Consider the following 21,368-nt stretch of genomic DNA (forward strand, 5'->3'; position numbering starts at 1 on the left):
GAGCAGCTCTTCCCAGGGTGTGGATGGGGCAGGACAGTTCCTTCACTCCCACTGTCATCTCAGGCCATGTTTTGGACACCTAGAAGCAGGGCCATTGCCAGGATGTTTTGCGCCCATGGCAAGGTGAGCTGCTTTCACCCCCCAGCGTACCCACCCCACCCCAGCGTACCCACCCACCCCCAGTAGGCGGAGACAGGCAGGGATGGAGGCTGCCTTACCTTTCCCTCACCCGAAGTCAGAATGGGCGTCCCAGCTTGGCTTCGGCTGGGCGGGACGCGGGGGGTGGGGGGCGGGTGGACGGACAGCTCCACGTTCTGACGTCCAGCGTGCCCGGACGCCAGGACATGGAGTCATCTGCCCGCCTCCACCCCACCCCAGTGTCCCACCTTGGCTTTGGCTGGGCGGGCGCCCAGCCAAAGTCAAGTCAGGGACACTGGGGTGGGGGGGCAGAAGGGCAGCTTTGGAACGGCGTGCCCGGAAGCTGCCCTCGCTCAGCTAGAGCGGCTCTGGGAGTGGGAGGGTGACTTCCGGGTGGGGCGTTCAGCACCCCCCCTTACCTTGGCGCTCTAGGCAGCTGCCTGACTGGCCTCTATGGCAGCACCAGCCCTGCCTAGAAGAAACTTGAAAACCTTTTAAAGAAACTGGATTAGTGCCCCTGCCGTGAACAGCACTTTCCTCTTTCAAACCACCTGCAGCCACCTGAAGAGCACAGGATCTGGTCCTCATCTCAATTTTCACATCAGGGAAAAGACTGAAGCAGGTGGGGATGTTACGCTATTTGGAATACCTTAGGCAAAGAACATATTTGTGGAGGAAATTTGGGAGTGATAAGGGCTTGGACCTGCTTTCCCTCTTCACAACAACATTGCAAGGTAGGACACTAAAAAAAAATATTTGACAGGTGGTGGCAGGGACAGGGGAAGTAAACTGAGGCTAAGAGTAAGTGAGTCACCCAAGACCAGCTAGTGAATCCGTGGCAGAGCAGGAACTCCTGGAATGGTCCTCATGGCCAGCCTTGGGATATGGTGGAGGCCTGGGTGCAATCCAAGGGACACATGGAAAGCGGATCAGAGTTCATTTTACCACCCCGCCCCACCAAACATACGGAACAAGGAGTGACAGGGACTTACTCGCCTGATGAAATAGGACCTGCGACTCCTTGGCTGGCTCTGCAGGGAGGCAACAGGAGGAGAAATATTAATTTAGATCTAAGTGAGGGTGAAAGTAGAGGGAGAGATGGAGGAGAAGGAAGATTAAGCTTATAATTGAACAAAATCTTCCTTGTGTTGTTAAGAGCTTTATTCATCTGAGGGGGAATAACCTGAGATAATAATTATTTGAGTAAATCTAAACATGATTTTGGAGCAGACAGGGCAGAAGTCAAGAGGGAGGCCGGCCTTGCAGTAATTTTTTCTTGCATTCACAGACGAAATGCTCCAGGGGAGTGTTCCAGTGAAGGCACAATAGGCCTTGAAAGGTTATTCCAGAGTTGATTATCCACAGAGGTTTTCTGGGTTAGGATCTGAGAAGAGAAGAATCGATTCCTCCCCAGGCTCACCCTTGAAAACGTTATATCACGGCCCAACTTCCATGCACCTTTTCTAAGGGACCATTTCAAAGAAAGTTCTTTCGGTGCCCTACATAATACCGGGGAAGGAGTGTGGCCTTGTAGCGCACTGCCCTCTAGCGTCACCGCAGAACGCACGGCAGCCGTTGGGAACTGTGATCACACACCGCGCTTCCGGATGAGGCTTTTAGCCTGCAATTATCCTGCCATGCCTCATTCGGGGAATTTTACGGGGTGGGCTGGGGGTCCAGACGACAACATCTTCAACATGTAGCCCTCCTATGTTTTCCCACCACGTCTTCCATCTTTTGTCTTCCCCTGAAATATCCATGAAGGAGGAACAGACGGAACAGAGGCACAATGCATTTTGATGGGGAGCACTAGGACACCGACACCCCGGTCCGGAAGTACTCTTTGTGTAGGGTTGCCAAATGTCCCAGAAAACCAGGAATGTCCCGATTTCCAGGAGATTCTGAAATGTCCTGACCAGCTGGGCAAGAATCCTGGATTCCTGGTCCAGCTGGCCGGAGAAATTCTGACCTCCAAAATGGTGTCTTGAGCCTGCTCAGTGGAGCGGCAGCAGCAGAGAAAAAGACGCATCAATCCGGCACCTTTTCCAGAGCATCACCGCTCTTCCACAGGCTCATCTGAGTCACTCACCGTGACTCAACTTATTGCGCCCGCGGCTGCGTAGAAGAGGAAGAACAGCGAGGAAAGGCGCACTTGCGCTCCTCGGGCTACCTGAGTCCCATGCCAGGCAAAGGAGTTCGGTGCGCTTGGCTGGTTGCGGTCAGACCTTTAGGGTAAGCCCGGGGCAGAGCTGCTGGGTTATTTGTGGGGGAAGAAAGTGAGTTTTGTGGGGGAGAGGAAGGGGGAAGTGAGTGGGGGACAAGGGGGTGAAGGAGAGGAAAGGAGAGAGGGGGGGAAGGAAAGAAAAGCCACTCCCCCCAAAATCACCCTTCAACAGTCCACCTCCTTGAATTTGGGTTGCAAGTCTCAAATCTGTTACTTGGAAGTAAGTTGCAGTGAATTTAAGATGTCTGGTTTTACAGTTGTTGGTGTTTTAATTGAAAAATTGGGCTTTCCCTAGACCTTTACATACTGCTGTTTTTTTTAAAAAAAAATCCTAGCCCCCCCCCCCCCCAATTGTCCCGGTTTTGTGGATTCAGAATATGGCAACCCTATCTGTGTGCATAAGCGTGTCAGAGGCTTGGGTCTACACCCTCCCCCACGTATCTACACGCTTCCCGTGTGTCCTCACCAGATTGCCTGCGGCCACGACGATATGAACCGCTCTTCTCCAGCTGTAAGATGGGGCAGCTTCGCCGGGCTCTCTCTGGACTGTACATGTATTCCGGGGGCTCTGAAAGAGGACACGAAAGCTTGATCATATCTAGAATTAGCTTGGCCACATGGCCTCTGCAGGGATGACGCTGCCACCCTTAAACCCCTCTATTAAATGAAGCAAATAAATCTGGTATATTATAATGGAAAGTAAAGTAATTCTTGAAAAGCAAGGATGTGATTTCCTGGTTACCTGTGGCGAGTAATAGTTGCTTCAAGGGGACCAGGGACATGCATAACCCCATGATAATTCTCCACTCCCTGTTCCCCCACCCTCCCACCTGGGAGAATAGGGATGGGAGGAGGGGAATCAGAAGCAGAGAATTAAACAACAGATTGCAAGAACTGGCAATTGGTCCCTGTTCTTTCTGCGTGTCAAGACACACCTTTTTAACTCGGCTTTTTAAATTGTTGTTATGGTTTTTAAGGTTGCTGTTAAATGTTTTATTATGCTTTTATTCAAGTATGGTTGTTATTTTCTGCACTTTTTGGTTGCCTTTCAAAAGCTGGCATAGAAATACAATGAGAAGACGCTGATAACAACTACAAAATCAACAACGACAACTGGATCGGGTCAAAGGGTCATGAAGTTCAGGATCCTGTGTACGATCTTCTGAGTGCTCACAACTGTGTTATGATGATAATACTTAATGATAGCACTCTTCACATACTTGAAAGGTTGTCACACAGAGGAGGGCCAGGATCTCTTCTCAATCCTCCCCGAGTGCAGGACACGGAATAACGGGCTCAAGTTAAAGGAAGCCAGATTCCAGCTGGACATCAGGAAAAACTTCCCGACTGTTAGAGCAGTACGACAATGGAACCAGTTACCTAGGGAGGTTGTGGGCTCTCCCGCACTAGAGGCATTCAAGAGGCAGGTGGACAACCATCTGTCAAGTATGCTGTAGGGTGAATTCCTGCATTGAGCAGGGGGTTGGACTTGATGGCCTTTTAGGCCCCTTCCAACTCTACTATTCTATGATTCTAATAATTTTTCTGTTTGGTTTGTCCTCCCAACATTTCTACGCGAGGCATTTATTGTGCACTTGTCATTCCTTACTCACAGTTTACAGGTTCTTTAGATGATGTTGTGATCCTCCAGTTTCACTTCTGTTTTTTAAGAACACTTTCACGGGGGTTTTAGAATAGGAAAATGGAGTATTGGGCTTTTCTACATAAGGTTGTTAATCTGCTGTATCTGCTTTCAGTTTCGTCGTAGAATTGAGATCTGAACTCTAAATGAAGAGCTTTCCTTTCCTGCTTTTCTGATACTTAACCTGTGGGTGGCGCTGTGCTATAGCAGAATAATGCAGTTATACAAGTAAGCGAGCACATTTTCTTTCGTTTTTAGAAATAATAATCCATTTTCTCTGCTCTAAATGCCCCCTGAGAAAGTGCTCTTAAGAAACAGAAGTGAAACTCAAGGATCACAAAAAGAACCCATAAGCAACCCTGAATAAGGAATAATGAGTGCACAATAAGTGCCCTGTGTAGAAAATCTCATTATTTGTGAAATTTTATTTATTTATTTATTTATTTATTTATTTATTACATTTCTATACCGCCCAATAGCCGAAGCTCTCTGGGCGGTTCACAAAGTTCTCTGGGCGGTTAAAAGAAAAAGTTTTTCCTAGTTGTGTAACTGTAGTGTTTTGCTGTAGCACAGCGCTACCTAGAGGTTATGTAGCAGAAAGGCAGGAAAGTGTAAAGCTCAGTTCTGCAAGGAAACCGAAAAAAGATACAATGGATTAACAGCTCTGAATGCATACCGTTCCTTCAGCTATCATGACTAATACAGTAGTTACCAACATACCTCTCCATGAATGTGCCTATTTTAACGCATTTCAGAAGCCATCCAAGCTGGTGGGCCTCACCACTTCTTGTGACAGTGAATTTCTGTCCCTTCCAAGAGTGCGTGGCGCTTTCTCTCTGAACCGCCCAGTTCTTTCTCACCTGATTGCCGCCTGCTGCGAGCACATGCCCTGGACTCGTCCGGCCGTGGAGAAGGCAGGGGCTTTTGGGGGGACTCTGGACTATAGAAAATCTCTGGGGAACCTGCAGGGAACAAGCAAACAAGAACACCCTGAATGTGAACTGCAGGAGCCTTTGGTGGAGAACTCAGACTGAGCCCCAGAAATAGGTTCTGGGCTATAGGGTCCTGCTGAAAATTCAGACACTTACTCTGGAAGCTGTTTTCCAGAAGGACTTGCTTAGCCTATAAACAAAAAACAACAGAGAAAGAGCGTCAGGCCAGGGGCAGTGCAGCTGCTCCGGACTGGTGCGCGGCCACGGATTCGAAAGCATTGCCCTTTTCAAAGACAACGTCCAAGAACTAAGCGAGCAAAGTCAGCCTGTAAACATGAAGAAGTCAGTGTGTTGTAGTGGTTACAGATCCGGGTTCTAGTCCCCACTGAAGCATCTTGGATTTTCTGCTTTTCTCGAAAAACGAGTCTTTGATAATCATGGACACAAGCCCCATACCTGGGTTGAACTATTTACTCTCAATAATGTCCTTTATCCAATCCATGGAAAGACAAAATCTAATCTCTCTTTCCTGGTCCCCCAAGCTATCTACGTACGTTTCACGGGGCTATCTACTAGGTACGTTTCACAGGGCTATCTAGGTACGTTTCATGGGGCTATCTAGGTACGTTTCACAGGGCTATCTAGGTACGTTTCACAGGGCTATCTAGGTACGTTTCACACTGTCCTCCCCCAGTTACCTTCTGAGGAATGGATGCTGGGTGATTCTCCACTATTAACCGCTTCAGGTAATGGATCCAGAGTCGTTTTTCTTCCTGGTTTTTCACCTGCAGCAGAGAAGGGAAGTATTTGGCCAGGTATCCCAGGTATATTTTGCATGGCCAGTGTCCAAAGTAACACACATTAAAAATGCTCTTACTATATTGTGCAAGAACACTGCTGCCATTTTTTTTAAACTAGTGTAAAGCCCATGTCCCCATGGACGCTAGTAGCCTGAGGGCAAAACATTCTATTCCTTGACTACATCAGTCCTCCAGAAGCTGTATGGGAATTACATCATCATCATCATCATCATCATCATTATTATTATTATTATTATTATTATTATTATTATTTGTATCCTGCCTTTTGCCCAATACTGGGCCTCAAGGCAGCTTTACAAAATTTAAAACATATACACATTTTAAAACCTAGGAAAAGAAATATACAAAAATAATAAATAAATAAATATATTACAATATTAAAACATTAAACATTTTAAATACACGACCATTTTACGAGTCCTTAACATAGACGGAGGCTCAGATTACTTTCCTTCAATGCAACTGAGGACTTTCGGCCGTCTCTTCCTCACACCCATGGCTGCTGAACAACTTTTGCTTCTTCCTCTCAGACCTCAAGCCCACCTCCTTCCCTCTTCCTCCACATTTTAAAGCCCGGCTTTTCCCAGGGCCGCTTCTTTTCTTCAGAGTGTCCACTGCCACCTTGACCACCATCCAATATGGCTGCTCCCGAAGCAGGCCTGACTCTCAAAACCCAAGCCCCCTCCCTCCATTCTCACCTTCATGATTTCAGCTCCACATGGCGTGGAACTATGTGGGAGCCGTTGTTCCCCGACTCCCTCAGGCTCTTCGCCAGGGCACGGAAACACACTCTTTGGCTATTAAAGCTCAAGCTTTGGACTTCTTCGACATTTCATTTTTTTTCTGTATGTCTACACTGTACAAGCTTCAGTTTAAAACAAACATGAACCAAATCGGTCTGGTAGAACTTGAGTAACAAGCCTTACACTACCACATTCTTATACAGAATTCAGATTCAGACTGGACTGCGAACGGCCACCTCCCTTGAATCAGTTTCAGTTCTTGAAACTTCCCCTGCAACACCTGGTGCACGGAGTCCGTGCCACTGGACATCTGCAGAGCGCTGTACAAGTATGTCTGAGTTTTGACTGTGGCATCCAACTCAGCTCAATTTAATTTTGATCCTGCATCCCAGCGGCTCACCTGGACCACGTGCTGCTGTTTGGGGATGGAAAGATCGGAGATTTTGAAGCTCATCGGATCCTTTGTGTTCTCTTGCAGGGCCAGATTGCAGCACTGTGGAGCCAGAGGCAAATACAACAACAGTGTCTCCTTCAGTTGCTACCCGTTACTTGGGGTGAAGACAGAGGTAACATTTCTAGAGCAGAGGAGCCGCTCTGGAGGCTTCCTCACTGCCTTCAATCCAAATGTACCTTTTGTTCTCCAGGACGGAGTTCTGATTGGGTTGTTTTTAAAGGAACAGATGAATATCCTGCAAGAAGCGGATGTGGGAGGGGAGGGCCTGGCGGCTGAGCAGGCATCCAATTCATTTGCCTGCACATTTGTCGCTACAAGATGCAATGCTGGGAGGAAGTCTACATAGTACTTGCTATATTACATCTGTCTTCGGCCTTGCACAACACTTTTCCATTTGCAAAACACTGCACTATCCCCATTATGTCCGTCCACACAACAGTCCTGTCCACATGTACAAACAGAAGGAATGGAGGATGAGAGACTGAATTGCCCTAGGCCACGCAACAAGTACGTGTCAGAGGTGGGACTTGAACCCAAAGCCCCTCTTTGGATCCAAGCCCACCATTTGAGCTCCTTTACCAGGAATGGGGACCCTGTGGCCCTCCAGCCATTGAGCGTTTCTACATGAGGCTTTTATCGTGCACCTTTCTGAAGGCTTCTGCCTCTAGATTCTTTGCGGGATTAACACTGGCTTCTTTAGCCGTGCTTTTTTCAGGGTGGTGGTGGTTCTTTCTCTGTCTTTCTATATGTTTCATTATACAACCACTAGATGGCAATGTGGTATAGTGGAACTGCGCAACTGCATGTGACTCTCAATCAACCATTTCTAAATAATTAGGGGAAAAACAACGGCCATAATGGTCGCAAAGCACAGGAGAGGCCCTGGAGGATGACGACGTTGTGTAAAGCACCTGCAAACTACCGTGAGAGGGAAATCACAAGTGCACAATAAAAAACCTTGAGTAGAAAGGCTCTTTATTGGACTACATCTCCCACACTACCCCTGACCATTGGCCATGCCAGCTGGGGGCTGATGGGAACTGGACTCCAACAACCTCTGGACCACATCTGGTTCTCCAGCTCTATCCTAGACCATGCCATTCCTAGGGGTCTTTACAGGCTCCAAAGTCTCCTTTGGAAGTATCAAAGGTGTGTGGGGGGGGTGTACGAGCGTTGAGGTCAAACCTGCGGCAATAACTCTGAAACTCCATGCCGTAGGTTCAGTAGGTGCTGGATCTACAACGCTATGCCTTCCTGGCACTCCGAAAGGCCAGGGATCCAAGCCCACCCATCTCCCCTGTCCCCCCCACCTTGTGCCCCACACATTCAACCCCACTTACAAAGATGTGGCTCTTGTAGACGAAGGCGTCGCCGCGCCGCTTAGCAATCAGGATCACCTTGCTGAGGAGGAAGAAGACCCGCTCCTTGCGTGCCCGGGGCACCCGGAACTGCCCTTCTAGGATCAGCTCCCCAAAAGCCCCCAGCTCTGGGCCCGTCCAGCCCACCAACAGCCCCTGGATCTCCTGGAAAGGGCAGAGAGGTCAGGCAGGGGGAAATGGAAGGCAGGCGACCGATCACAGCCTCCCACAGAGCAATGACTGGTTGTGATCGTTATTTGCGGAAGCCTATAAAACACGTGCCCTGGGTATCGTACAAAATCAATCAAAAACAGGACAATATTGCAATAAAAAAAACAAGCCCAACAATGACACTTGAAAATGGAACCCACCATAAAAACCCAACTACACAAATGCCAACACAATGAAATACAAGACCAGTCACAGGAGCTAAAACCATATTACGCCAGTCCTTTTGCAACTTCATTGGCTGCCAGTCCAGGTCTGGGCCTGATTCAAAGTGCTGGTATTGACATTCAAAGCCCTAAACGGCTTGGGGCCAGGCTATCTGAAGGAACGCCTCCTCCCATATGTGCCTGCCCGGACCTTAAGATCATCCCCAGGGGCCCTTCTCCGTGAGCCCCTGCCAAAGGAAGTGAGGCAGGTGGCTACCAGGAGGAGGGCCTTCTCCGCTGTGGCACCCCGGCTGTGGAACGAGCTCCCCAGAGAGGTCCGCCTGGCGCCTACACTGTACTCCTTTCATCGCCATCTGAAGACCTTTTTATTCTCTCAGTATTTTAACACTTAATTTTAACTTAAATTTAAAATTTTCTGTTCTAACTCTGTATTTTAATCTTATATCAATTTTTGCTGCGTGGTTTTTATCCTGGTTGTGCTTTTTATACTGTATTTTGTATTTGTGTTTTTAGACTGTTGGTTGTTTTATTATGGTTTTAATTTTTGTGAACCGCCCAGAGAGCTTCGGCTATTGGGCGGTACAAAAATGTAATAAATAATAAATAAAATAATAATAATAAAACCAGCCAGTCAACACAGAATCTAAAACCACCATAAACACCCAAGAGACTAAAATAACATGATTTTGAGCAGCCTGGAGGGACACGGGAGTCAGCCTGGCACTGAAAGGACAGCAACATGGGCACCCAGAAAATACTTTAACCTCATAACAACAACTGATAACCGGCCCAAAGTCACCCAGTATGTTTCCATGGCTGAGTGGAGACTAGAACCCAGGATCTCTGCATTGAGATTCCTGCAGTGGGCAGGGGGTTGGACTTGATGGCCTTGTAGGCCCCTTCCAACTCTGCTATTCTATGATTCTATGTTGCAAGTAAATAAATAATAGTATCTCCAATAGATAGCTGCCTGGAACTGATCCAGGACATATTTCTCTCCCACACAACCAGAGAATTACACCCTCCCACTCTGGTTGTAGAACCCCTTGCCCTGGGAGACCTGGATGGCCCTTTCCTTGCTGGCGTTTAGATGCCAAATCTAAATCACTTCGAGATATTTTTAAAATATTTGAAATAGAAGAAATAACAACAACAATACATATTCTTAGTTTTTCATTTTCTGCTCCTGACGGCCCATCAAAATAAAACCTTTCCCCCGAGTAAAAGTAAGACTTTCTTATCCAGGCAGATGCTTGGTGGCTGAGTAGACACAGAGCTGTGTGTACCCTACAATTTTGTGAATCTACCACGCAAGCGCGGAATTGGATATGGGGTGCAGAAATCAGCGTCCTGACCCTCTGTTGCCTTAAAAGACAAGGCAAAAGCCACACGCTCACCTTCGTGGTTGCTAAGATGTGCTTGGAGCACGTGGATCTGGTGATACAAGTTCCGGTGATGGTGACCCAGTTGCCCTTGGTGGCTCTTTCCCCCTCCCCCTTATTTTGCAAAATAATTATGCAAAATAAGCAGACAGAGAGACATTTACATAACTTATGCAGGGCAGAGAATTTGGGCTCCCTGTGCAGAAGCTGAATTACCCTGGTTTTGGTTTCTTTCGGGGGCAACACGCCAGCTTTTCTGATACTTAACCTGTAGGTGGCGCTGTGCTATAGCAGAACAATGGTTATAGAAGTAAGCGAGCACCACGCAATCCCCGTACCTGCAGCCGCGTGGCGTGTTCCTGCTTGCGCTTCATGTCATTGATGTACCAAGCTACGGCCGTCATAGTGATGCTAGCCTCTTCCACGGCGTCGTAGCCAGGGCTGCTCTTGTCATAATGTTTCACTAGTTCCTGGGGAGGAAAGGCAGGCTGGGTTATGCACAGGTTGGGTTATGCACAGAGCAGAGAGCTGCTTACTGGCAGCTTCCTACAAATCTCAGCTTTCTTTGCAGTAAACAATGTGATGTTTCTAGTCCTCATGGTGTGTGTGTGTGTGCCTTTGTGCCTGAAAAGTAGCTTGCATTTTCTACAAAAACGCTATTGGCGTGTTGTTAGCCATGCTGGCTGGGAATTATGGGAGTTGCAGTCCAGCACGTCTGGAAGGCACCACGAGAAGGGTGATGTTTAGGATTGTAACCCTAAAACCCTTTTAGGCTTAGAACACCCCCACCCCCACCCCACCCAAGATTCACATTCCAGAGCAGAAAACCTCACCAGCAATTCACAATGGCCTGCCGGGAGAGATTCGCCAACTCAACAGTCTTTCTGAATATAAAAAAAGCTATAAAGACTGATCTCTTCCGGCAGGCCTACCCAGTCGGATTTTAAGACGTCTGGCTGTTATTTTAACAATCGGCTTTATATGTTTTAATCACATTTATGTATTTTATAATGTTTTTGCATTCTATGTTGCTCCCCACCTCGATCCGGAGGGAGAGGTGGGTAAATAATAATAATAATAATAATAATAATAATAATAATAACCACCACCACCGCCACAGCCTTCCACCCTCACCTTCCCGCCCCTCCCTCCCTCCCTCCCTCAAATTAGGAACATGCCCCCCACCTACCCCAGCCTGCCCTGAAATAGCAGGAGCTGTTGCTGACCTGTAGCAGCAAATGGTACTTCAGAATCCGCTGGACAGGCTTCAGCAGGTACGTCTCCAGGGGCAGCGAATGCGACAGCGTGGCTTGTCTCTCGCGGAAGAATTTGGCCAGGGAGTCGTGCTCCATGCATTCCCGCAGCACCGACACAGAGCTTGGGGAGCGGAGAGGGGGGAAGGGGGCACGGTTACGTTTCTTCAAAAAAAAAGAGTGAGCGTGAAAGGAAAGAAGGGGACAAAATGGGGAAGGAGAGAGAGAGAGAGAGAGAGAGAGAGAGAGAGAGACGGGGGTACAAGGTAGGTAGAGGGTTTCATCTTGACTTTGCACCATTTTCACTTTCAAGGGGGGAATGGGAGTTTCTAGTCCTTAGGGACATAGTGACGAAGGGGAAAGCTACTCCCAGGCATTTCACAGGCGCAAAGCTGCAGCATGGCCTCCTGTTGATGATGCGTGACGTGCATTTGGTGCGGACAGCGGACCAGGTGCTGTTTGTGAAGCAGGAAACAGAAAAGGGCGCCTCTGCCCAGGGAGCTTTCAGCAGAAAAAACTGGGATGGAGCGCAGAGATCAGGGACTGGCAAATGAGGGGGTGGGCAGAGATTGCGTAGAAGGGAGATGGATGGATGGATGGGAACAAATATAGTGGAATGAGGGTGGTTTGGGTGAAGAGTTGCTGAAGAACTAGATCTTGAGATGTACGCAGCTCAGTGCTCTCCAGATGTTTTGAACTACAACTCTTCTAATCCCATACCATATTCTCTGGGGCTGATGGGAGTTGTAGTCCGAAACACCTGGAGGACACCAGATTGACAAAGGCTGCGTTATGCTCTTGTTCTTAAGGGGTGGGCATGGTTGGGCGTTTGCTGAGGGCCCACTGATAAGAGCCCCCACCCACCCCTGGGCTAGGCAGGCTGGGCTTGGGAATTCATGCTTACTTGGGGTAGTTCATGCAGTACAAGGTGTAGATATCAAATTCTTCACTCTGCAAGATGTAATTAGACAACAACACAACTGATTTAACAATTGGTTTAACCGAACAACGTAACTGAACAACATTCAAGTGCACTGAAGTGCATCTGGGTTGTTATTTCTTTAACTGCCAGAAGGCAGCACTCCGCCTTTTCTTACCCCTTGGGGTATAGGGGCCACCAATGCCTGCTTCCTAATGCACTACACTGGGCTTTTGCTAAGGCAGGAACGTGGCTCCAGGAGAAGTTGTGGGCTTGCTCTTTCCCTTTTCCCACAACAAGGCAACTCGTATGCTTTTGTAAGAGGGCCCATCCAAAAAAAACCACTACATTTTTTTATTCTTTGAAGCCACAGAAGATTACAGGTGTAATTCTCTGGTTGTGTGGGAGAGAAATATGTCCTGGATCAGTTCCAGGCAGCTATCTATTGGAGATACTATTATTTATTTACTTGCAACATAGAATCATAGAATAGCAGAGTTGGAAGGGGCCTACAAGGCCATCGAGTCCAACCCCCTGCTCAATGCAGGAATCCACCCTAAAGCATCCCTGACAGATGGTTGTCCAGCTGCCTCTTGAAGGCCTCTAGGGTGGGAGAGCCCACAACCTCCCTGGGGAACTGATTCCATTGTCGCACTGCTCTAAGAGTCAGGAAGTTTTTCCTGATGTCCAGCCGGAATCTGGCTTCCTTTAACTTGAGCCCGTTATTCCGTGTCCTGCACTCTGGGAGGATCAAGAAGAGATCCTGGCCCTCCTGTGTGTGACAACCTTTTAAGTCTTTGAAGAGTGCTATCATGTCTCCCCTCCATCTTCTCTTCTCCAGGCTCAACATGCCCAGTTCTTTCAGTCTCTCTTCATAGGGCTTTGTTTCCAGACCTGGTTGCCCTCCTCTGAATACGCTCCAGCTTGTCTGCGTCCTTCTTGAATTGTGGAGCCCAGAACTGGACGCAATACTCTAGATGAGGCCTAACCAGGGCAGAATAGAGAGGAACCAGTACCTCACGCGATTTGGAAGCTCTACTTCTATTAATGCAGCCCAAAACAGTTTTGCTTGGCCTTTTCACTGGAAAGTGGAGGCTTACAAATCCAGTTAAAACACGCAGGGCTGGCGTAAAAAATAGACACGGACAAGAGTCACTGGACAGCCGGGGGGGGGGCTGACAAAAGCCCCCCTGGATGGGAGCCCCTTGTCTCCATTGCCACCTGCTTGTTCACCTGCTGCCTCTCGCTCTGACCCAGTGGTGTCAGGGAGGAGGAGGAGGAGAGGAAGATGCCCCGGCCTCCTGGCTCTCTGCCTGTCAAGCAAGCGAGTGATGAGGAAGAGGAGGAGGAGCCAGAGCAGCCGGTGACCATGGCGGTGAGATGGTGAGAGTCACGGAGGGGGGCTTGCCCAAGGGCCCTCAAAACCCCGGAGCTGGCCCTGGCAACATCCCAAACCATCAGCCAAAGTCAAAGCCAACTGCTGCCTTCATCAAATCTCAAGAGGGAGGGAGGGCAGTACTGTTCTCAGCAAGGAAAGCGAGTCCGTCTCAGTTTTAGATGCTGGGATGGAATTAGCCGGGTATCAGAGGAGGGCAACGAGGGTGATCAGGGGTCTGGAAGCAAAGCCCTATGAGAAGAGACTGGAAGAACTGGGGATGTTGAGCCTGGAGAAGAGGAGATTGAGGGGAGACGTGATAGCACTCTTCAAATACTTCAAAGGTTGTCACACAGAGGAGGGCCAGGATCTCTTCTCGTTCCTCCCAGAGTGCAGGACACGGAATAAGGGGCTCAAGTGACAGGAAGCCAGATTCCGGCTGGACATCAGGAAAACCTTCCTGACTGTTAGAGCAGTATGACAGTGGAACCAGTTACCTAGGGAGGTTGTGGGCTCTCCCACAGTAGAGGCCTTCAAGAGGCAGCTGGACAGCCATCTGTCAGGGATGTTTTAGGGTGGATTCCTGCATTAAGCAGGGGGTTGGACTTGATGGCCTTATAAGCCCCTTCCAACTCTACGATTCTATGATTCTATCTAAAAATGAACCAAGGAGGAGCAGGCAGGCACCAACATTAGGCTCCTTCCGGCACCTCCTGAAAACATCTGTTTCGAGACGCCTTCCCCAACTGACTAGTCACTGTTTTTTCTGGCTCCTTTGTTTTCAAATTGAATCATTTTAATTTGCTTTTTAAAATTTCTTTCTTTTACTGTTTATATCTATGTTTGCCACTCCGAAATCTGTGTTAAGATAATTGAGTAGTATACAAATATTGTAAATAAATAAATAAATAAATAAATGGAAGCTAGAAAAGATCTTTTCAACCCTGGGGCAAGACTGTCCTTCCATGGTGGGTCCTGGCTTCAACTTGGTTATGTTATTCTGCATCTGTCCAAGTCTCTGGACACCTTCCCAGATGTATGAGGGGATGCCCCAAAGCTGGACAAGGTGTTGCAGATGGAACTAGAGAGGTATGGAAGAGCAATGAGGTACAGCCAGACCCGACGCAGGACACTTACTCTTTGGACAAAGCACTCGGCCACGGCGTGGGCGCTGGGGTTCCGCTCCATGTCTTCCAGCAGTTCGCTGCTCAGGGAGAGAAACACAAGATGGGGGCAAACATGAAGAAGGGTCCTTGTGACCCCCTTCCTTGCCCTGGAACTGCACTACCTTGCAGGGCCGTTGTAAGCACTGGCACCTATTTGTAGGTGAAGCATTTTGAGGACCTAGATCAGCCTTCCTCAACCTGGGGCACTCCAGATGTGTTGGACTACAACTCCCAGAATGCCCCAGCCAGCTGGCTGGGGCATTCTGGGAGATGCAGTCCAACACATCTGGAGCGCCCCAGGTTGAGGAAGGCCGATCGAGATGATGAACGCACAGGCACATTCAAGTGTTATCATTCAGGATGAATTGCAACGGGAGGCGCATTAAGTGGTTATTCATGGCATGGTGTGTGCGTGGGGTCCTTTCCCTAAAGGGTTAACGGTGCTACGTTGTAAGGGGTCGGGTGTGTGTGGGGTGGGTGGGTCCCTTTTGAGCAGAAGACCAGTCAATCGACTCCATCCCTCCAACCTTCTCTGCATATTCCACCCATATCCGCTCCCCCCAACCCCCACTGGGCTTTGCATAAGCTTTTAAACAGATCCAGATGGAAAAGCAGGTTGGTTGGTGCAGATATTGGCAGCAAACCAGCTTTTTAAAAAGCAAAAAAGCAACAGGAGGTGGAGTGAGGGAAGAGAAAAGGAGAGAGGGACTGGTGTGAGAAACTGAAAGGAAAAGGGGAAACATGGCTGTTAGCCAAGGACCCCTGTTAGGGAACAATGCTTTCGCATCTTTAATGGCCGTCATCTACTGTGGGGTCAAAGAAACCATCCTGCCCTGATGGGGAATAAAAACCAGGAGGGGGAGGAGAAAGAATTTAAAACATGGGTCTGTTCAAGGCGTACATTTCAGAAATTCTCTTGGAGCACAGCGGAGGGCTGTGTGGACCCATTTTAACACACAGGAAAACTGAATCACAGAAACCCTACTTCAACTACTGCTAGTGGCTAATTCGAGGTGGACATGGGCCCTCTCCTGCTCCCCTTAAATGAGTGAGAACTGCTCGCAGGCCACCAGAAGGGACATTTTTGTAAATCGGAGGAATTACTTCTCTTGTCTCCCCTCAAATGATGCACATCAGCATTATACGGACAGATGGACCAGTAAAAAAGATTTCAGGCTTGCATTGAGCAGAGGATTGGCGTAGATAATCTCCACCATCTCTTCCAAGTTTATGATTCTATGTTTCTTGCAACATTAGAGGATTTCTTTGCAACACGGGACCTAAACTGAGAGGTATCAGATTTTGACTTGTCCTTATTGTCCAACGGTATTGAATAAAAAGGGCGAATAAATTAGTGAACTGGCAGAGATGAGGTTAGAACTCGAGAAGGTCTGCCATGAACCCCGTGGTGATTGGAGACACTCGCTGGACATGCCTCTCTTGTCTTTATTGCTCTTTTACATGCAGAGTCTGGGATTAGAAATTGGGTGAGGCTCAATTCCCCCTTCCCTGACCTGGTTCAGCTCCAGACACTTTGGATCTTAGGGGTGAGATTACCCTTTCGGCAAAGACAATGCTCCTGCAAAAGCCACACACTCCCATGTCTTTCTCAGACCTCCATCCCCTCCAAAACATACATCCCCTTCTAAGCCCCTCACCTCCCCACACCAGCCCCGCTCAAATTACAGGCTCAGCGAATTCCAGGGCTAAAAGCATTTCCTTTTAGAGAAACCCACCGCCTTCCTTTACCACGTTAATTGCTGCTGAAACAGATCCTGGATCACCCAGAGTCCGGGAGAAGCGACCTCTGTGGCTGGATACCCTAGAGAGGGCTTCTAGTGGGCCAGTTGGACAAGTATGTAGGAGTTCCCCCACGGCATTGTGTGCTGTTGTACATTTTCAGAGCTTGCTCCAGGACCTTTTCAGATCTGGATTTCATTGCAATGAATTGGCACAGGCAAGTCAAGAAATGCCTGACTGCGACAATGGACTGGATGAGGGCTGAAACTCAATCCAGACAAGACTGAGATGCTGTTGGAAGGTGACTCTGCTGACAGGATGGGGGGGGGGTGTTCTACCAGTTCTGGATGGGATTGCACTCACCCTGAAGGAGCAGGTTCGTACCTTGGGGGTTCTTTTAGACCCATCATTGTCACTGGAGGCTCAGGTGACCTCAGTGGCACGGAGTGCCTTCTACAAACTCCGGTTGGTGGCCCAGCTACGCCCCTATCTAGACAGGGATAACCTGGCTTCAGTTGTCCATGCTCTGGTAACCTCCAAGTTAGATTACTGCAATGCGCTCTACGTAGGGCTGCCTTTGAAGACGGTTCGGAAGCTGCAGCTCGTGCAAAATGCAGCGGCCAGATTGATTTCGGGAACCAGAAGGTTCGACCATATAACACCTGCTCTGGTCCGCTTGCACTGGCTGCCTGTGTGTTTCCGAGCCCAATTCAAGGTGCTGGTTTTGACCTATAAAGCCTTACACGGCTTGGGACCATAATACGTGATGGAACGCCTCTCCCGACGTGAATATACCCGGTCGCTACGTTCAACATCTAAGGTCCTCCTCCAGGTGCCTACTCCAAGAGAGGCTCGGAGTGTGGCAACGAGGGACAGGGCATTTTCAGTGGTGGCCCCCAGACTCTGAAATGATCTTCCTGATGAGGCTCGCCTGGCGCCAACGCTGCTATATTTCCAGCACCAGGTTAAGACTTTCCTCTTTGCCCAGGCATATGGCGGCAGATCCTAATTACCCACATGTTTAGGGTTTTTTTAAAATGGATTTTAAGGCTTTGTGTGTGTATGTTCTGTGTTTTAGAATTTTAAATTTTGTATACTCGTTTTTATCTTAATTTTAGAATTTCTGTAAACCGCCCAGAGAGCCCTGGCTATGGGGGGTGGTATCTAAGTGCAATCAATCAATCAATCAATCAATCAATCAATAAAATGTAGTTAAAAGTGGCAAGTTCAGTTGCTGCTATAACCAAGGTACAAGACAACAGTGCGGAAAAGAAATAATCCAGGCACCTCTTACATTACATGCACAAGATCCCACTGTCGTACTCTGCCTCCATGGCTGGCTGGCTGGACGGCCATGTAGACAGCCGGAAGGAGCAAGAAGCCACGGGCCCTTTGGAGGGGCAGGTGGCACAATGTGTTGCTCTTCCCATATTCTGCTGCCTGATGCACCCGGGTCAGGCTGCTTCGTGGCCTTGATACCGGGGCAGGATTGACCGGGGTCAAGATAACTTATCCTGGTAACCGGTCAAATGCTCGTTCAGAGCAAGTTCATCTCTGAATACTTGGGATTTGTTTCTTCAACACCCTCCAGCTATTCCCTTGTGCTGACAATTATGGGAGCCCTAAAAAGAAGAGATTCTGCTACCTGTACAGGTACCAGTATGTATTGGACAGGCTGCAGGAAAAAAATATGGGGGGGGTGTGCCCACAGTCTAGGAACTATTGGTTGGGAATCTTATCGGGGGGCAACTTGTGAACCTTCAGATGTTTAGCCTACAACTTCCATCATCCCTCACCTCTGGTTATGCAGGCTTGGGTTGATGGGAGTTGTAGTCCAAACCTCTGGAGGGCCACAAGTTTCCCAGCTCTGCTGTAACGGGTATTCTCATGGGTGTCCGTTACCAATTGCTCCAGGAGGCTTGGCGTGGGTCCCGACAATGTAGAGGGGGCAGCAGCATGCTTTGATTCAACATGCTGGCAACAGCAGGAAAGATTTGCACAGCCCAGACGTTGTTGGATTGCAACACCCATCAGCTCTGGCCAACATAGCAACTGGAGGGGGATGATAGGAGCTGCTGTGCAGCAAAAAGCTGGAGGGCCGCAATTTCCCCATCCCTGTGTCAAAGTGAGAGTAGATGGTAATCAAATAACGTAGATTTCAAAATAAATAGCATTCTTTCCTTTAATTTTGGAGAATCTACAGGGCACAGCTCAGTGCTAGAGTACATACTTTGCACGCAGAAGGCTCCTGTTTCATCCCCAGAAAGAGCCCTCTCTGAAACCCTGGACAGACGCTGCACAACAGAGGAGGCGAATCTGAGCTATATGGTTCGAAGCCCCGACTCGCTAGACGGCAGCTTCTAGTGCCCCTAAACCTATGGCCTGGGGGGAGCAGGGGACGACACGCTTTCAGGAGTGCCTAAATATTTTGCTGCGCTGTAATATTCTTTACTCCTTTGTGTTTTTTAAAAAACCTCCTTAAGACACACAGAACTCTACAGTGCGATCTATTAGGACAGCCTTCCTCAACCTGGAGCGCTCCAGATGTGTTGGACTGCATCTCCCAGAATGCCCCAGCCAGGGCATTCTGGGAGTTGCAGTCCAACACATTTGGAGCGCTCCAGGTTGAGGAAGGCTGTATTAGGAGGAGGAGGAGGGATCACATTTATCATATAATCTTGCTTGGATCCTGAGTGATCAGGATGGGTGATGTTTGAGCGATGTTTGAGCCCCGCCGAAATGCTCCGAACATCTGCTCACCGCGTGTCTCTCCTTGATTCGGGCTGGCGTTTGCGATAGCTGTTCGTTTTGCGCGAACGGGAACGCCGGGTCTTCTCTGTTGTGGCCCCCCAACCCCCCGGCTGTGAAATGAGCCTGGCATCTACACTACCCTGTTTCTTCGATTCTAAGACACACTTTTTTCCCCATATAAACATCTCTAAAAATGGGGTGCGTGTTAGAATTGCGGGTGTGTCTTAGGTTTTTTTCTTCTGTTGGTGGTACTGAAATTAGTGTGCGTCTTACAATCGAAGAAATACGATATATTCTTTCAGATGCCAGGTGAAGACCTTTTAATTCTCTCAGCATTTTAACAGTCTATAAATTCAATTTTAACTTTGCTGTTTTAAATTTGTGTTTTAAATTTGTATTTCTGCACTGCCGCTGATTTTATCCTGGTTGTGCTTTTATATTGTATTGTATATCATGTTTTTAATACTGTTAGTTTTATACTTTGAATGGTTTTAATTTTCGTGAACCACCCAGGGAGCTTCAGCTATTGGGTGGTATAAAAATGCAATAAATAAATAAACGACTTTCGAACACGACATTTGTGCAAGCAATGCCCAAATTTCCACATATTTCAAATTTATCCCATCGATGAAAGCACAAGTGATTTAAAATGTGCCCATTTTAGGAAGTTGTCCTTTTGAGAAAGTTCTGAATTTGGAGACATTTGCATATTCTGAGAAAGCTGAGCATTTTTCAAGGACAAATTTTGCAAATGTGGAAGCAAGTTTGGAAATTCGTGGACGTTTTCGGAGAAAATGCACTTCGGTTTATGTTCGGGGCATTGTCAAGTCATTTGCAAACTGAAACTAAACGCTCTACATCCCTAATCAGAAAGACTATAAAGCAATTGACCTACATGTGGCCTACTTAAATTTCTTGTGTTCATTGATTGCTACTTTGGAAAAACCAATAAAAAGCAAACAAAAATATATTGTAAAATATCAATTAAAACAAAAAGAGCAAAATTTATGAGTGACGGGGAATCTCACCAGCTCTAGAGATAGTCACTATGGAACATTCTGTTCTTAAAGGTGTCAAGGTCACCTGGTCCGGCATCCCTTAAGGCTAGAAAACTGAATGATTTGGGCTTCACATTGAGGAACAGAGGAACGTTCCTCATCTTGGCTACAGCAGGCCTGGGCCCCATCGACTCCCAGCCTAGCTCAGGTGACTCTAAGCCCACAAAAGCTACTGCCATGATAATAAATCTGTCCGTCTCTTACATGGCCCTAGACTCTTTGGCTACAGTCCTAAAGTCACTCGCTTGGGATTAAATCCTGCAGAATGCATTGCCGTGACTGGCTTCGGAGATTAGGACTGATTGCATTTCATGTTAAATACTGTACACACACACACACACACATATATATTTGTTGTTGTTTATTCGTTCAGTCGCTTCCGACTCTTCGTGACTTCATGGACCAGCCCACGCCAGAGCTTTCTGTCGGCCGTCGCCACCCCCAGCTCCCCCAAGGTCGAGTCCGTCACCTCCAGAATCTCATCCATCCATCCTGCCCTTGGTCGGCCCCTCTTCCTTTTGCCTTCCACTTTCCCTGGCATCAGCCTCTTCTCCAGGGTATCCTGTCTTCTCTCATATATATATATATATATATATATATATATATATATATATGGCATTTAATAATGAATTAAAAACACAAGAAGAAAAACCACTACCGCAAAACCATGACGTAAAAGAGCAAGAGGGAGCAATAAAATAAATGTCGCTAGTGGGGTTTTAAATATCTGGGTGAATAAAAAGATCCTGGCACCTCGTCTGAAACAGCAAAACGTTGAACTTGTAAACAGAGACTCCAAGTCCTGGGTCTATTTCACAAAGTCCTGATTGTTTTCTGGTGCCAGTGGAAGAGGGTTTTTAAAAAATCACCTTAATTGCCACATAGGGGGCAATTTTCAAGTGGTTTGAAGCTGGGGGGTGGGAAATGTCAACTCTCCCCATGCCACACGCTGTAACACCCCCCCATCCCCCCACCCCCCAAAAGGGTCTCTCCTTCCCTGGCAATCAAGCTCAGAAA

At 48.0% G+C, this 21,368-nt stretch overlaps 1 protein-coding gene across 1 annotated transcript in view; it reads right to left on the bottom strand.

Annotated features, from left to right (window-relative positions):
- The window catches only part of PLEKHG2 (pleckstrin homology and RhoGEF domain containing G2), a 56,732-nt gene that overhangs the window by 14,632 nt on the left and 20,732 nt on the right, over positions 1 to 21,368 (bottom strand). Inside the window, exons 5-15 of the mRNA XM_063139775.1 lie at positions 14,774 to 14,840; positions 12,247 to 12,293; positions 11,316 to 11,466; positions 10,428 to 10,559; positions 8,295 to 8,477; positions 6,901 to 6,993; positions 5,635 to 5,721; positions 5,093 to 5,126; positions 4,865 to 4,966; positions 2,829 to 2,930; positions 1,102 to 1,169 (exon numbers count right to left, since the gene is read on the bottom strand). Of these exons, the coding sequence (XP_062995845.1) occupies positions 1,102 to 1,169; positions 2,829 to 2,930; positions 4,865 to 4,966; positions 5,093 to 5,126; positions 5,635 to 5,721; positions 6,901 to 6,993; positions 8,295 to 8,477; positions 10,428 to 10,559; positions 11,316 to 11,466; positions 12,247 to 12,293; positions 14,774 to 14,840 (1,066 nt within the window). The remainder of the gene's footprint in view (positions 1 to 1,101; positions 1,170 to 2,828; positions 2,931 to 4,864; positions 4,967 to 5,092; positions 5,127 to 5,634; positions 5,722 to 6,900; positions 6,994 to 8,294; positions 8,478 to 10,427; positions 10,560 to 11,315; positions 11,467 to 12,246; positions 12,294 to 14,773; positions 14,841 to 21,368) is intronic.

The sequence above is a fragment of the Elgaria multicarinata genome, chromosome 13 (assembly GCF_023053635.1).
Source record: "Elgaria multicarinata webbii isolate HBS135686 ecotype San Diego chromosome 13, rElgMul1.1.pri, whole genome shotgun sequence".
In the NCBI taxonomy this organism is placed as follows: domain Eukaryota; kingdom Metazoa; phylum Chordata; class Lepidosauria; order Squamata; family Anguidae; genus Elgaria; species Elgaria multicarinata.